We start from the raw sequence: 12,920 nt of genomic DNA on the forward strand, positions 1-12,920 counted from the left end.
TATTTGACTTGTTGTTAACTGCTTAGCGCAACAATTCTAATGTGACTATTAATTATGTGCCTAGGCCTAATAAAATCATGTGTGATTTAGGGCCATAAATAAACCTTATTTTCTAATTTTGCACACCAATAAATCCTGCTTTATGATTTACAAGGGATATTGATTTGAAGTTGATAAGATTTAGGCTTTCTATTCACTGGAGCTTAGAGAACACGTTGAGGTGCTTTGGAGGATGTAGGATATTAGATTTGTTTTGGAGAGGAAGATTTGCTTCTTGAAGAATTTACTCTTGGTGTTGGGGGCACTCAAAGGTAAAAAGGTTAAGGATGAAGGGTAAGAGGGCTTTAATGTAAGGTGCAGACATCAACATATCTAACATTTATTATAGATTTCTTTTGGAATATTAAATTTTGATTCATGTGGTGAAGTAGGATGTAATATTAAATTTTGTATATATTTTATGATGTATGATGTAAAAGTTTTTTTAAAAAAAGAAGCAGTGCTCGTAAGAAAAAATTGGGGCATAATTTATAGTTTTGCTCAGGACCTTTAAACAACGAGGACCGGCTCTGATAATACTTCAAGTTATATGTAGTGAAAGAACTTTAAATGACTCAATATTGATGATGTTCTACCAAACTAATAAAAGGGCGGCAACAATTAGGGCAATGGTGCAACAATATGTCCTCTTTTTTAATTTCTTAGATATCTAAAAATCGAATCTCATTTTAAGAATTAACGGATGAATGAATTTTTCTTAATTAATGATTGACCTAAGAATAATAAACTAATGGACCATCTATTATAAATCGCTTTCCGATTTACTCTAATGGCCGAATGACCGATGGAAATTTTTAGTAAAATCAAATCGATCATCCCAAGAGTAGTCTCCAGATACATACGATGTCAACTAATAAAAAAAACAGGGTGGCAGCAAAAGTCATTTTAGAAGGGTACTTTGATATAACAAAGAACAATTTTTAATGAAGTTTTACAAAGAACAATTTAGGAAATGAAGCAGGAGAAATAACAGAGAGAAACCAACCAGACGAGGAAAGGAAACCGAAAGAATGCTGCATTTCGACTAGTTATGGCAGCATCGAATGCCAACTTGCCGAGTCGTTTTGATGCTCGTGTTTATCTGGAAATTCGACTAGTTATGGCAGCATCGAATGTCAACTTGTCGAGTCGTTTTGATGCTCGTGTTTATCTGGAAATTCAATGCTGAAGAATGGCTTAGCCTTTTGCCACTGTGGCATTCGATTTGGAAGTGCTACATCTTCTGGAGGACGTAGGCCCCAAACCCAATGCCAAGAAAGGTTGCTATTGCAATCCCAAAGATGCCTGCAAGGATCCCAGGAACAACTAAAGAGCTCCAACCCTTGGCGGTCGCCATACCACAGGCTGTAGTAGGACCTCCGACATTGGCATTTGAGGCTATCAGCAGCAACTTCTTCTCGAGGCCGAGCAATCGTCCGATTCCAAGAATTATGACAAGATGCACAGCTATTTGGATAGAAGCAAATGCAAAGATGCTAGGCGTTGTGTAAATCACATTCCAAATACTGCCATTGGCTCCGATAACAACAAAGAAGACCTATTACCAGAAAATGCAGTTTTAGCATTGCAATTTGACGATTAACGAAATTAAAAACTATTGAAAGTGTAATTTTGACTGCCAAGAAATAAATTATATTGTTACTTCACAGGAAACTAGGTTTGACTGAGTCTACATCTGGCTAACTTAAAAAAACTAGCTTGTCTACATGAATACAGCTAGGAGGGTAGAACTGACAAAAGCTTTATCAATTGTGTCTACAGATTGAATAATGCAACAGAAACAGAATACTATGACAAGTAATGAGAAACATTGGGCTGTTGACATTTTTCATTTTTAGCTCCTAGTTACATCACCATGACCTCAAAATAATTAGCTTCAGCTCATGATCGAAGAGATTGATAGTAATCTAGGAAATGCCGTTCTTTATGAATTTTTTTAAATCTAATTTTGAGATTATAAGAGTAATTCTGTTCATGCTATCCAGCCTACAGGTGAAACTACCATAATCATTGCATGCATAAGATATACAACGAAGAGGAACCATGAACATTGTTGCTTGTTGATATGTGAGTAAATCATCGAGTATTGCAGATCACAGGACAAATGATAAAGAGACCTATTATCATCTCCAAAAATCATGCAAATATTTAGCAAAGGCAGATTTATGTATGTTTGCAGACCAGAATTTTACCTGCATCAGAATCAGAGCCATTGCTTGACCTGCAGGAGATAGGCTACCCAGTTGTGATGGGAACAAGGTTGCCAAGGCCACAACTATTGCTGTTATGCAAGGTAGATTTCCTCCTTGAATGCCAAAATACTTTGTTATAGATGTAGCTGCTTTGCAGATTGCAAACGAAACAAACAATGCTGTAGCACTTTGCAAGACAGGTAGCTTATTTCCTTCTTTATTCTCAGAGTGGAGTTGAACATCTGCAAAGTTAAAAACTCTATTATTGACAAAACCAAATTTTGCTTCTCTTGACATCCTATAAACTTTGATTCTTGCAATTATTAATGATTTTATTTAACGACATACTCTGAACTAAAAATAATATACCGATAGTAGACATTTAAGTACCATGTAGTTACTTGCTTATTATCAGATGGTTCACGGAGGCCATAAGGAACAACCATTCATAGTTTGCAACTGATTTGTTCGTAGTATATTGCATTTCGCTAAAATGTTGTTCAATCACATGCAGCAACTAGAAACTAATTTTGTCAAGTGCCATTCTTTCCCATTCATATCTCAAAGAAATCAATTCTCTCAGTAAATATTAATGGTTTATTAAATAAACCTATTAATAATAGCCCTGTTTCGAAATTGTGGAGGGCAAAAGATAAAATATCATGAGAATGTGTGTAAAAGAACATACCATTAGTAGAGAAAGTAGCTTCAGCAGGTATTTTAGAGGCTAATGCAAAAAGAGATGTAAAATATACTGCACATATAACGTTGTCTGCAGCTAATCCTGCTGTTAAAACTGAAGGAGAAACACCAAAGTACTCTGAAACAGCAACATAATTGACAGCTGCAATCAAATTGAGACATTGGATTTAGTGAATCCCACATGTAATTTCACAAGCCAAATGAAAATGACAATTTTGAATTTGGTGACAAATACAAAAATGTTGTGGTTAAAAGTAAATAAAAATAAGAGTAAATTATCTAGTACTAACAGGCCCCTCACCCACTAACCATTCCACTGTTTTTGTGTAAGTATGATATGTACAAACTGTAAATGCTGACTCCCTAGCCCCAAACCATCAAAGATTATTAATCAAGGAACAAAATCAGGTAGGTAGATAGGTTACACTTGGTATATGATTGTGATGATGGAAATGATGTGTCTTAACAAACACCTTTCACAAGCTGTTTAATTGAATGAGCAAACATTATTTAAGTTAATGTACCTGTTTAATTTGGCATTTTAAGATTGTTTATCTAAACTTCATCTCATAGGAAATGATACAAAATATAGAAACTGAATCATAATGGACAATCAGGTTAATTGAAACAATGTAAAGAAGCTTGGTGCAACAAAGCTAATCAATTATTTGAACTACAAGATTGCTATCTAGTCTAAACACACTGAGTCATTTACTCCACTAGTTGTATGCTCGGACTGATGGAGTATGAATAACTGATAGATATTCTAAGTAGGTCAATTTATTCATCTCAGACCAAAGACACCTAATTTGCACCAAAATTCAAACAGTGTCCAGAAAGCTGTGCCACTTTTATCTTCCTAACGATGCCAAATGAGTATTGATCTTTACTTTGTTGAATACTTGAGCTGACAAAAAATGTATATGATAACCTTGCAATTGTTCCCAAATCATACCTCCACCAATATGTCTGCTCATCAAAGCGGCTGCAATCTTCCAACTATCTGGTCCAAGTGATCGCATGGGAACTAATAGATATGCTACTATGGTGCCAATTGTTGTGGCAACTGCATACAGCGATATGAATAGAATTAGAAACTTTAATCAGATGTGTAAGAAACAATTCGAAGACAATAAAGAAATAAGAAATTCAACAAACTATATAAACCCAATTAGCATACTAAATTCAGGGAATAAGTATGATAAGAAAGTGTATATATGCGTCTGAGAGAGTTAAGTAGAACACAATTATGGAGATGGCTAGTTGATCTAACCGATTACCTGTCTCTTCAAATGTTGTCATTTGAAATATGCTGATGTACTTTCATTCGACGAGTTGCTACAAGTGCACTAATCGAAAACATAGCATTTGTAATTTCTTATAGAAGATCTAAACAACAAGCTAAAGACGAAATGAGAATGAGACCAAACTAAGATCGATACCGAAACAAGTTTTAAAAAAAAAAAAAGTCATCAGGAAAACGCAACGTGCCAGATCCCACCAAGAAAGCCAGAAGGAGAGTTCCAGTCGACTTGAGCACGCGACGAAGGTCGGCGTTGAAGAGAAGCAGCGGCACAGCTACGGGGAGCAGGAACTCGAGCACCACACGGTAGGCGGGCGCATCTGGGGCGACAATCCCTGCGCTACTCGCCGCCAGGCCGACCAAAGTGCTCACCAGCGCGCCGCTCAGAGCGCTGCCAATCTTGGTCTTCTCCGACCTATCAATGTCCCCAAATAGGAATTCCAGTCAAACAAAAAAAAAACCCAGCAATTTTAGGTGTCAACTCTCTGGATCGAGGAAGGAATCGAGGAGGAACCAGATTCCGAAGGCCCCAGCGGCGAACAGAGCCGTCCAGTTCCCCCATTCATCGCTAGGAGATATGATGGGGGCGGAAAAGTTATGAACAGCGGCGATCGTCGGCCTACTGCGGAGGACGAAAGGTCGACCGCCATAACCGCGAGAAGATAGCAACGACGAGGAGGAGGAGGAGGAGGAGGATCGCCTCGGTGTGACGGAGGGATGAAGCCGGGAGAAGTGGATCTGGGAATGGGTTAGTGTAGTCGAAGGGAGAGAGGAAGACGAAGGGAGGAGAGAGAGGAAGACAGAAGACGCCATTGCCCACGATGCCAAGCGACAAACACAGTGGCCAAAACTTCGAGGAGGAGCTCACTTTAATAAGCAAGTGGGGCTTCGTTCGTGGGTTAGCCGCCTGATTCAGTTCCAACGACTCATGGACGTTGTAATGCGAGTGGGAGTGAGTGTCACTTTCTAGATACAAACTTTTTGAAAAAAATTAACAAATAAATTAATGTATAAAAATCAACTTTTTAAAAAATAATAATAATAAAATAACACTTAACTCATTTTTTATTTTTTATTTAAAATATAAATATTCTTATTTCAATATCATAAGTAGACCCATTTCACTTATCAAATAAATTTAGAGCATATTTTTTTCAAAAATATTCTTATGGAACAGATACAATATAATTATTATAATATATTAAAATAAATTTACATTAATATTTTTTAATGTAGTAATTTTAATTAATTGGAGCAAATTTGCTTTATATATTAAGTGTGCTTTTTTATGTTAAAAAATCAGTAAATTAGAGAAAAATCTCCAATCATAATGTTAACTTTACATGTAATTTTCATGTCCAAAAATTTTTTTTCCCACTCCCTGCATGTAAAGTATTACTTGTTTAACTCCCTCATGCAAATATTGATACCTAAATTGCCCCTCAGATTTTTTAGGTACACAAATTCTAAAATTGAGCATGAAAAGTCCAAAAATGAGTATAATTATTCTTAAAGTCAGTACTTTATATTAAAAATCGAGTATATTTTCTATCAAAATTATCCCTTTTATTTTTTAGGTATAAAAAGTCTAAAAATAAGTATAATTCATGTTAAATTCAGTATTTTACACTATAATGTAGTACTATATACTATGATCGAGTATATTTTCTATCGAAATTAACCCTCATATTTTTCGGTACAAATAGTCTAAAAATGAGTATAATTCCTATTAAATTCAGCACATTAAACTAAAATCGAGTATATTTTGAGGTGAAAAAAGAATCTTACTCAATTTGATAGAAAATATACTAGATTTTAAGTTAACATACTCAATTTAAGAGGATTTATACTGATTTTTAGATTTTTTGTACCTAAAAATATCATGGGCAATTAGATAAAGATGTTTGACTGGGGAGTGAAAACAAAGATTTTCATGGATGGGGACTGCATGTAAAGATTTGTTTATCAATATGGACTGTATGTAAAATTACCCCTAAAAATTACTTTTAAAATAAAATATGTTTTTTCTAAAAAAATAATTATAATTCGAATTTATTTATTTTACAACGTGTGTTATTGTGTAAACATAAATAAACTCATAAGACACACAGAAGGCGCAGCACCGCATGGTACTGAGTGTCGAGTTTGTATGCGTCCGTCCGCAGCAGGTCCACTTTTCTGTTGAAAAAACACACACGCATAATTCATTAATTCATTTTTTCTTTCGCATTGTGCCTCTTAACTCTCGCCACGTGCCGATGCTGAATTCCAACCATCGAATTCTTGGACCAGCCAAAACCCCCCTTAAATTTGTGGCCGCGCACCGCCACGGCGCCACATCCACAGCTCGAACCGACTCCGCCTACGACCACGGCCACCGCCGCCGCCGCCGCCGCCGCCGCCGCCGCCGCCAACCACACCACGATACCAAAGTCCACGCCTTCTCCCTTCCCGTTTATGGTGTCTGCTCACACAGGCGCAGCCGAAGGCGGCAGGAGAGAAGTAGCGTCGCCATCGGTCTTCTTCCCACCCGACCTACCTGGGCCCGCACCCATGGCCCTCCCCGGGATCTCCCCCTCGGTCGAGGACGACCCCAGCAAGAAGATACGCAAGCCCTACATAATCACCAAGTCCCGAGAGAGCTGGACTGAGCAGGAGCACGACAAATTCCTTGAAGCCCTCCAGCTGTAAGAAAACTCCATGCTTTCGATTGGATTGTCTCTTGGTCTTACCCTTTCTTGTGGTTTTGGGACGGAAAGGATGATGATTTTCTTGTGATTGGGGCTAAATTTTATGGCTTGATTTGTATTTCTGCAAATCGGATCTGGTGCTTCTCAAGGATGTGCCTACCCTAACAGAAATTGGTATCTTCTGATTGTTTATGGAAGTTTTGGAATCCTTGCAGGAAACAAAGAGTCTGGTTAGATCTTAGGTTATGTCTGCTGTTTCTTTCTATGAATCTGACTTTTCTCTAGTCTTTACGTCTGTCTTATGTCTAATGGTGCTTTATGTGGCGGTTATGTCAAACTATGGTGTGTCTTCATTCGATCTTTTAAATTTCCAGATTATTTGTTCGAACGATCTTCTCCAATACTTAATTAAGGTTAACATCTGAACCATCGTCTATGCGGCTAGAAAGCTCTCCCCTTTCATTGTTTTTATGTCAAAACTTTCAATTTATTAAAGTTGAGTCTTAGTGGCGTTTGGGTTTGGAATAATTAGAGTACTATATCTGTCCAAAGTGACAATATTAATTGTTACTAATCTCTACTTCCGAACATCTTAATGGTACCCTTTTACTTGTTCTAGTTTTGAATTCCTTCCCATAGCAGACTGAAGTGTATCCGAGCGTAAGAAAGGAGTACTTTGATAATTGATATATAAAGTAATGAATCGATATATAGTAACAGATTCCGTGTAGATGTTTAGCTGATATATAAGCTAGAAGATGCTTCTTCAATAAATTTTTTGATGATACTGGTAAACTAATGTAACCTGGTCAAGGAGAAGTTTTGTCTGTAGACATGTGAACTTCTGTTGATGATGAGCTGTAACGTGCTACCATACTAGGGAATAGTTGACCATATATTGGTAAGCAATATAATAAAAATTATATTACTGATGTCAAACTCAATGTCTCTGACCAAATTGGAATCATTCTGATTTTCTAGTGCGGTCCATGAGCTAGGTTCATGAAAAATAGTTACCAATCATAATTCTGAAATAATAGCTATTGCGGCTTTACAAGTATCATTTAGTGAGCATCAACCATGCCCAAATGGTTCCCTTGTACAAATGTATTAGTTGTTGCTCTTTTGTTAGTGGCGATAATTCTCATCTGACATGACCTCTTGTCTAAAGTATGCATGTCGTGGCCTTAAATATTTCCTAGCATGTTTAATGCATAGGAGCAGCATGTCATTTGGTTAGTTTAAAACTATTTGCGTATGAAATTGTGATGTATTGCAATATACTTTAGTACTCATTAATGTTAATCTTTTGGATTGCAGTTTTGATCGCGACTGGAAGAAGATAGAAGCCTTTGTTGGCACCAAGACAGTTATCCAGGTAATCTGGAGACATCTCATTAATAAGTTCATGCACATGGCAAGAAAAGACAACGAAGAGTAAAATAGATGCACAACTTATCTTACTTCTCTGTCCTATAGACTTCTTTCTATTTGCTTACCATGTATCATATGTCATTGAAGAACTAATTTTCATTATATTAAAAGGATCAAATTTTAGGATTTGGTTTGTTGGTTGTGCAATTGATTTCTCTTATTTACTCCTTACCTCAAGGCCTCCATTCTCCCTTCTCTTTGCATTTTACCAACACTAGTTTATTCCGCATGAGCCATTGAGTAGCGCCTAATTATTAGTTTATCCCTTCTCTTTGTTTTTTACCAACTCTAGTTTATTCTGCAGCAATTGTCTCAATTGAACTTTCAAGTGCTTAAGGAGCACTTGCTACGTGTTTTCAGTGGGGCTAATAAAACAATCTTCATTTTCCTTTTGGGATTTGGAAAACTATTGCACACAACACAAAAATGAAAAAGGCCTCGATTGGTTGCAAGCTTTCCTATATTTTCATCCATTATGAACTCCAGATCAAAAGGAGAGCTTTAGGCTGTCAGATAAACTGTATTCTTGGTACACAATTTCTATTTTCCAAGACGGTTTACTGGCAACATTCCAGCAAGATAGTTGTCCTTCCAAGATTAGCGGTTCTTTCATTCTTAGCAATTGGCCTGGACATCATCTGTCATTACACCAATGGTGTATTCATATTGTTATAGAAACTTTTCTCATGTATCCTTTATCGGCCTTGCTATCTTTGCTTTATCATGCATACTTCTGTTACAGTATGTTAAGAAGCAGCCATTATTAAGAAATCACAGGGCTTGACTGCTTACTTCTAACTTTGGATTTTTTTTCGTTGGGTGAGAGTTCCTAGAGTCTTGCTTTTTTAACTCTAATCTACATTTTTCTCTGGTGTTTGAGTTTGATGCAAAAAAAATAAATTTTTTTTTATTGTTATGAAGGTGGCTACTCAGCTTGAGAAGAGCTTGTTAAGGTTCTTCAATATGAAAAATAAATAAGCTTGAAAACATTTTTAGTTCGATACGATAAACAAATGCTTGAATACTTGTGAGCTCAGCTCACTAATATATATGAACAAAGCTCATGAATTATTTCATGAATGCACATGTAAATTCCATTTATTGATTTTAGTGCTAGGTAAGTCTATAGACAATATTGTCTTTTGTCAAAGCTTAGTTGAAGTTCAATAAGATTTTTAATATATAAAGTTGAAAACAAAATTTTGAGATTGGAAAGGGTTTTATTGCAGATAAGGAGCCATGCACAAAAGTACTTTCTGAAGGTTCAGAAGAGTGGTACAAGTGAACATGTTCCTCCACCTCGACCCAAGCGGAAAGCAGCTCATCCATATCCACAGAAAGCCCCTAAAAATGGTCAGACTTGTTCATTTGAGTTCTCAGATTTCATCCTGTAATCCAACTCACATATTTTCTGAAACTGCAGCTCAACAGATACCTCTTGGAACTACTCCTCTGCAACTTTCCTGTTTGCTTGAACCTGGTTATGCTCATGCAATGGATACATCTTCCACGCCTAGAAAATTTACCACCAGCATTCCATTGCTTTCTAAGGCTCAAAGTTCCCCCCTTCCTGTTAATGCATCTCATTCCTCAACAGGTTTGATACTCTACCTTTAGTAGTTTGACCTTTCTTTTTCCAATGATTAAGTTGTTGCTTTGCAGATGATATAGGACCTGCTGGAGTAACAGCTGCAAATAATTGTTCTAGTAGCACAATCAGCCCTACAGCCAGGCCAAATTCTGAATCAGCCGATCAAGACAATCATGCCACAGCTCTGCATGGTGAGCTCTTATTTCTTCCACAATGCATTATCTAGGCTACTAACTTATCCAATTAACAAAGAAAAGAGTATCTATTTTCTGTCCCATCACATCAGCTGCAAGGGTTTTTTGATGTAAACAGAAAATAGAGAGAATTTAAGGAGGCTTGAGAAATACCATTTATCCTTTTATGGAGGTGAATTGTCTATGTGAAATCACACTAACTACAACAAGATTAATAAGCCATGAGTTCCAATTATTTGGGTTAGGTTCATGGTGTTGTTGGTGTTGATGTTGATGCTCAAGTGGTTCCTAGCATAAGTTTTATGTTGGGTCTAACACAATCCTCTCCACCTTTTTTTATACTATCTTGGCACAAGCGTTGCATGGTGAGCTCTTATTTGGTAATGTTATTGTTAATTTTATGCATGCCAACTTTTCCCTTTCTCTTGATTGCTTTCTCATCTTAATTTAATGTTTGATGCAGTTATGCCAGATTTCGCTCAGGTATACTACTTTCTTGGAAGTGTCTTTGATCCTAGCAGTACTGGTCATTTGGAAAAACTGAAGGAGATGGATCCAATTGATGTTGAAACAGTATGCAATCTTCCAGAACTAACCTTATGACACTTCCTGTTTATCTTGTAGAAAGCTTAGTGATTAATTTCGCTAACAAGGAAAAAAATTATTACTCTTATCTAATCTGCAATGATTATCATTTTATATATCTTGTTTAGTCTTGATTACATAACCATTATTTTATTAGAATACAGTTACTGCAGAATCATCTTTGATTTGATTCTCATTATCCACTGTGATTTTATGCTTCTATAAAGTGATCATCAATTACTTTAGAACATCCAAAAAGATATGTAGACGCAATCAAAATAAGGTGAAATAACCTTTCGTAGAGTTTAGTTCGTCTATGGCAACACCATAATCTGCTTGATAGTTTCTTGCTGAAAAATAGAACTTCCAAGTGGCAACTTCCATCGTTAGGGATACTATCACCATCAATTATTGAATCATGTTTGTTCCAACATTCTCCCTCCATTAAGTTCTTTGTAACATTATACTGCTACAATTTGCAACCTTATATCACTTGCATTATTTTCTATTAAATTGATAATGTTATCTTTAGACTGGTACCTTCTACCTCTTACATTTTCCAAGATGGTAGGTTCAATAAGTCTAACTAAAAAATTTATTGATTACTTTTGAACATATCCATACTACCTCTGCCTTACACCTAATTGCTCTTAGAAATGATATTTTGAATCATATACACCTCAAAATACCATAAGTATGCTATTGCCTAATCTTCTAATGATTCATAGGAGCAAACAAGCTCCATTATTTCAGGCCGTCAGTACTTTCAACTTTTTCTCTCTTTAGCTTTGATGTTGATTTTGCACAATCTGAAAACAAACCAAGCAATTTCCTGTTGTTTTCCATAATTAACTTTGGTTTGAAAGTGGATCTAGTACGATTGCTAGTCCGTGTATAATAGATCAACTCGTACATCCTTTCCATTACGATCTTGGACATTGTTGTCAAATTCCTTTCCATTATACTACTCAAGTATGCTCTAAAATTTATCTGCAGGCATGCTTACTGAGAATATCTTTGGCATGTAATTTTCCCCCACTATACTTAAACGACATGCAATTTATCGGCTCGTCTTGTGCTTCTTACTTTAGCTGCAAATAAATAACAGTGCCTACCATCAATGTGCAGGTGTTGCTATTGATGAGGAACCTGGCCATCAATTTGAATGATGAATGCCTACACATCCCTGGGTTAAAGGTTAATGATGAATGCCTCCAATTGGAATTTGAGGATTGTTCAAGGTCTTGAAGGTCAGAACTGCCATTATATCGAGCCAAACATGAGGTTGTATCACCTTCAATGATAGCTTCATGGAAGTCAAAGTTTGGCATCCAATTTACTCATATTATGTTGGATCTTGTACAGAAGGTAATAATAATGCCAATTATGTGGAATAGCTCCCATTTTTTTTTTTCTTCTTTTTGGTTTGTGTATATAACAGTTTTGAAATGCTTGTGAAGTTATGATGTTTGATTGGGTTGTGAACTCTGCTCATGGATCATGTATTTAATTATGCTCCTGGCTTTGTGTGAGTCTGTGACTCAGCAACATTATTTATGGGTAAGAATAGAAAATTGTTTATTATTATGGTTTCATGCTTTGTGATTATCCCTCTTATTTTATTCTCTTTCAGATATTCATAATCATTTATGAATATTCGTATTAGTTCTAACTCAGAATATTGGATATAAAAAAGTGTTTTTTAAAGAAAATTTGACAAATTACTGAAACAGGAAAGTTTTTGAAATACTCAAATTATGTATTCTAGTTTTAAAATTACAAAATTATGTGTCTATTTTTTTCCGACTGTGACAATCTTAACTTTAATCGATGGCTTTCTAGCAATCTATTAATTTTTTTTTAAAAAAAAATCTATGATTAAAAATTTAGTGTTGGTATCGAATCGATATTTAAAAATATGAATTTAATCACAAAAATAAAACAAATATACCGGACTTGTTTTATATCATTTTGAGTTCCTAGGTCTATAATAAGATTTTAAAAGGAATAGACAAATATATAGAACTTAATTTCATATAATTTTAAATTTTTTAGGTCCATTAGTCAATTTTAACCTAATCATTGTTACGCTATCATTTGATAGCCACATCTAGGGATATAAACGAGTTGAATAGTATTAAACTTGAGTCCGATTTATTTAAGTTATAT

At 35.8% G+C, this 12,920-nt stretch overlaps 2 protein-coding genes across 2 annotated transcripts; one reads left to right on the top strand and one right to left on the bottom strand.

Moving 5' to 3' along the window:
• Positions 1 to 964: 964 nt before the first annotated feature.
• Positions 965 to 5,111, bottom strand: LOC121989741 (uncharacterized membrane protein YjcL-like). Its single transcript, XM_042543958.1, has 6 exons — positions 4,772 to 5,111; positions 4,446 to 4,672; positions 3,910 to 4,020; positions 2,941 to 3,096; positions 2,253 to 2,494; positions 965 to 1,597 (listed from the first exon to the last, which is right to left on the bottom strand). The coding sequence occupies exons 1-6, from the start codon at positions 5,068 to 5,070 to the stop codon at positions 1,274 to 1,276; spliced, it is 1,359 nt and encodes a 452-aa protein (XP_042399892.1). The 5' UTR covers positions 5,071 to 5,111; the 3' UTR covers positions 965 to 1,273.
• A 1,421-nt stretch (positions 5,112 to 6,532) lies between these two features.
• On the top strand, positions 6,533 to 12,343 carry LOC121989743 (protein REVEILLE 6-like). Its single transcript, XM_042543959.1, has 7 exons — positions 6,533 to 6,944; positions 8,268 to 8,325; positions 9,611 to 9,734; positions 9,805 to 9,978; positions 10,044 to 10,163; positions 10,630 to 10,739; positions 11,880 to 12,343. The coding sequence occupies exons 1-7, from the start codon at positions 6,715 to 6,717 to the stop codon at positions 11,997 to 11,999; spliced, it is 936 nt and encodes a 311-aa protein (XP_042399893.1). The 5' UTR covers positions 6,533 to 6,714; the 3' UTR covers positions 12,000 to 12,343.
• The last annotated feature ends 577 nt before the right edge of the window (positions 12,344 to 12,920 follow it).

The sequence above is a fragment of the Zingiber officinale genome, chromosome 6B (genome assembly GCF_018446385.1).
Source record: "Zingiber officinale cultivar Zhangliang chromosome 6B, Zo_v1.1, whole genome shotgun sequence".
Lineage (NCBI taxonomy): Eukaryota > Viridiplantae > Streptophyta > Magnoliopsida > Zingiberales > Zingiberaceae > Zingiber > Zingiber officinale.

Coding starts and splice junctions, on each gene's coding strand:
- LOC121989741 (XM_042543958.1), bottom strand. CDS start 5,070: ATGGCGTCTTCTGTCTTCCTCTCTCTCCTCCCTTCGTCTTCCTCTCTC. Junction 4,021..4,445: donor GGCTTTCTTGGTGGGATCTG/GCACGTTGCGTT, acceptor CGCTGTATGCAG/TTGCCACAACAATTGGCACC. Junction 1,598..2,252: donor TGGCTCTGATTCTGATGCAG/GTAAAATTCTGG, acceptor TTCTGGTAATAG/GTCTTCTTTGTTGTTATCGG.
- LOC121989743 (XM_042543959.1), top strand. CDS start 6,715: ATGGTGTCTGCTCACACAGGCGCAGCCGAAGGCGGCAGGAGAGAAGTA. Junction 8,326..9,610: donor GCACCAAGACAGTTATCCAG/GTAATCTGGAGA, acceptor GTTTTATTGCAG/ATAAGGAGCCATGCACAAAA. Junction 10,164..10,629: donor TCATGCCACAGCTCTGCATG/GTGAGCTCTTAT, acceptor TGTTTGATGCAG/TTATGCCAGATTTCGCTCAG.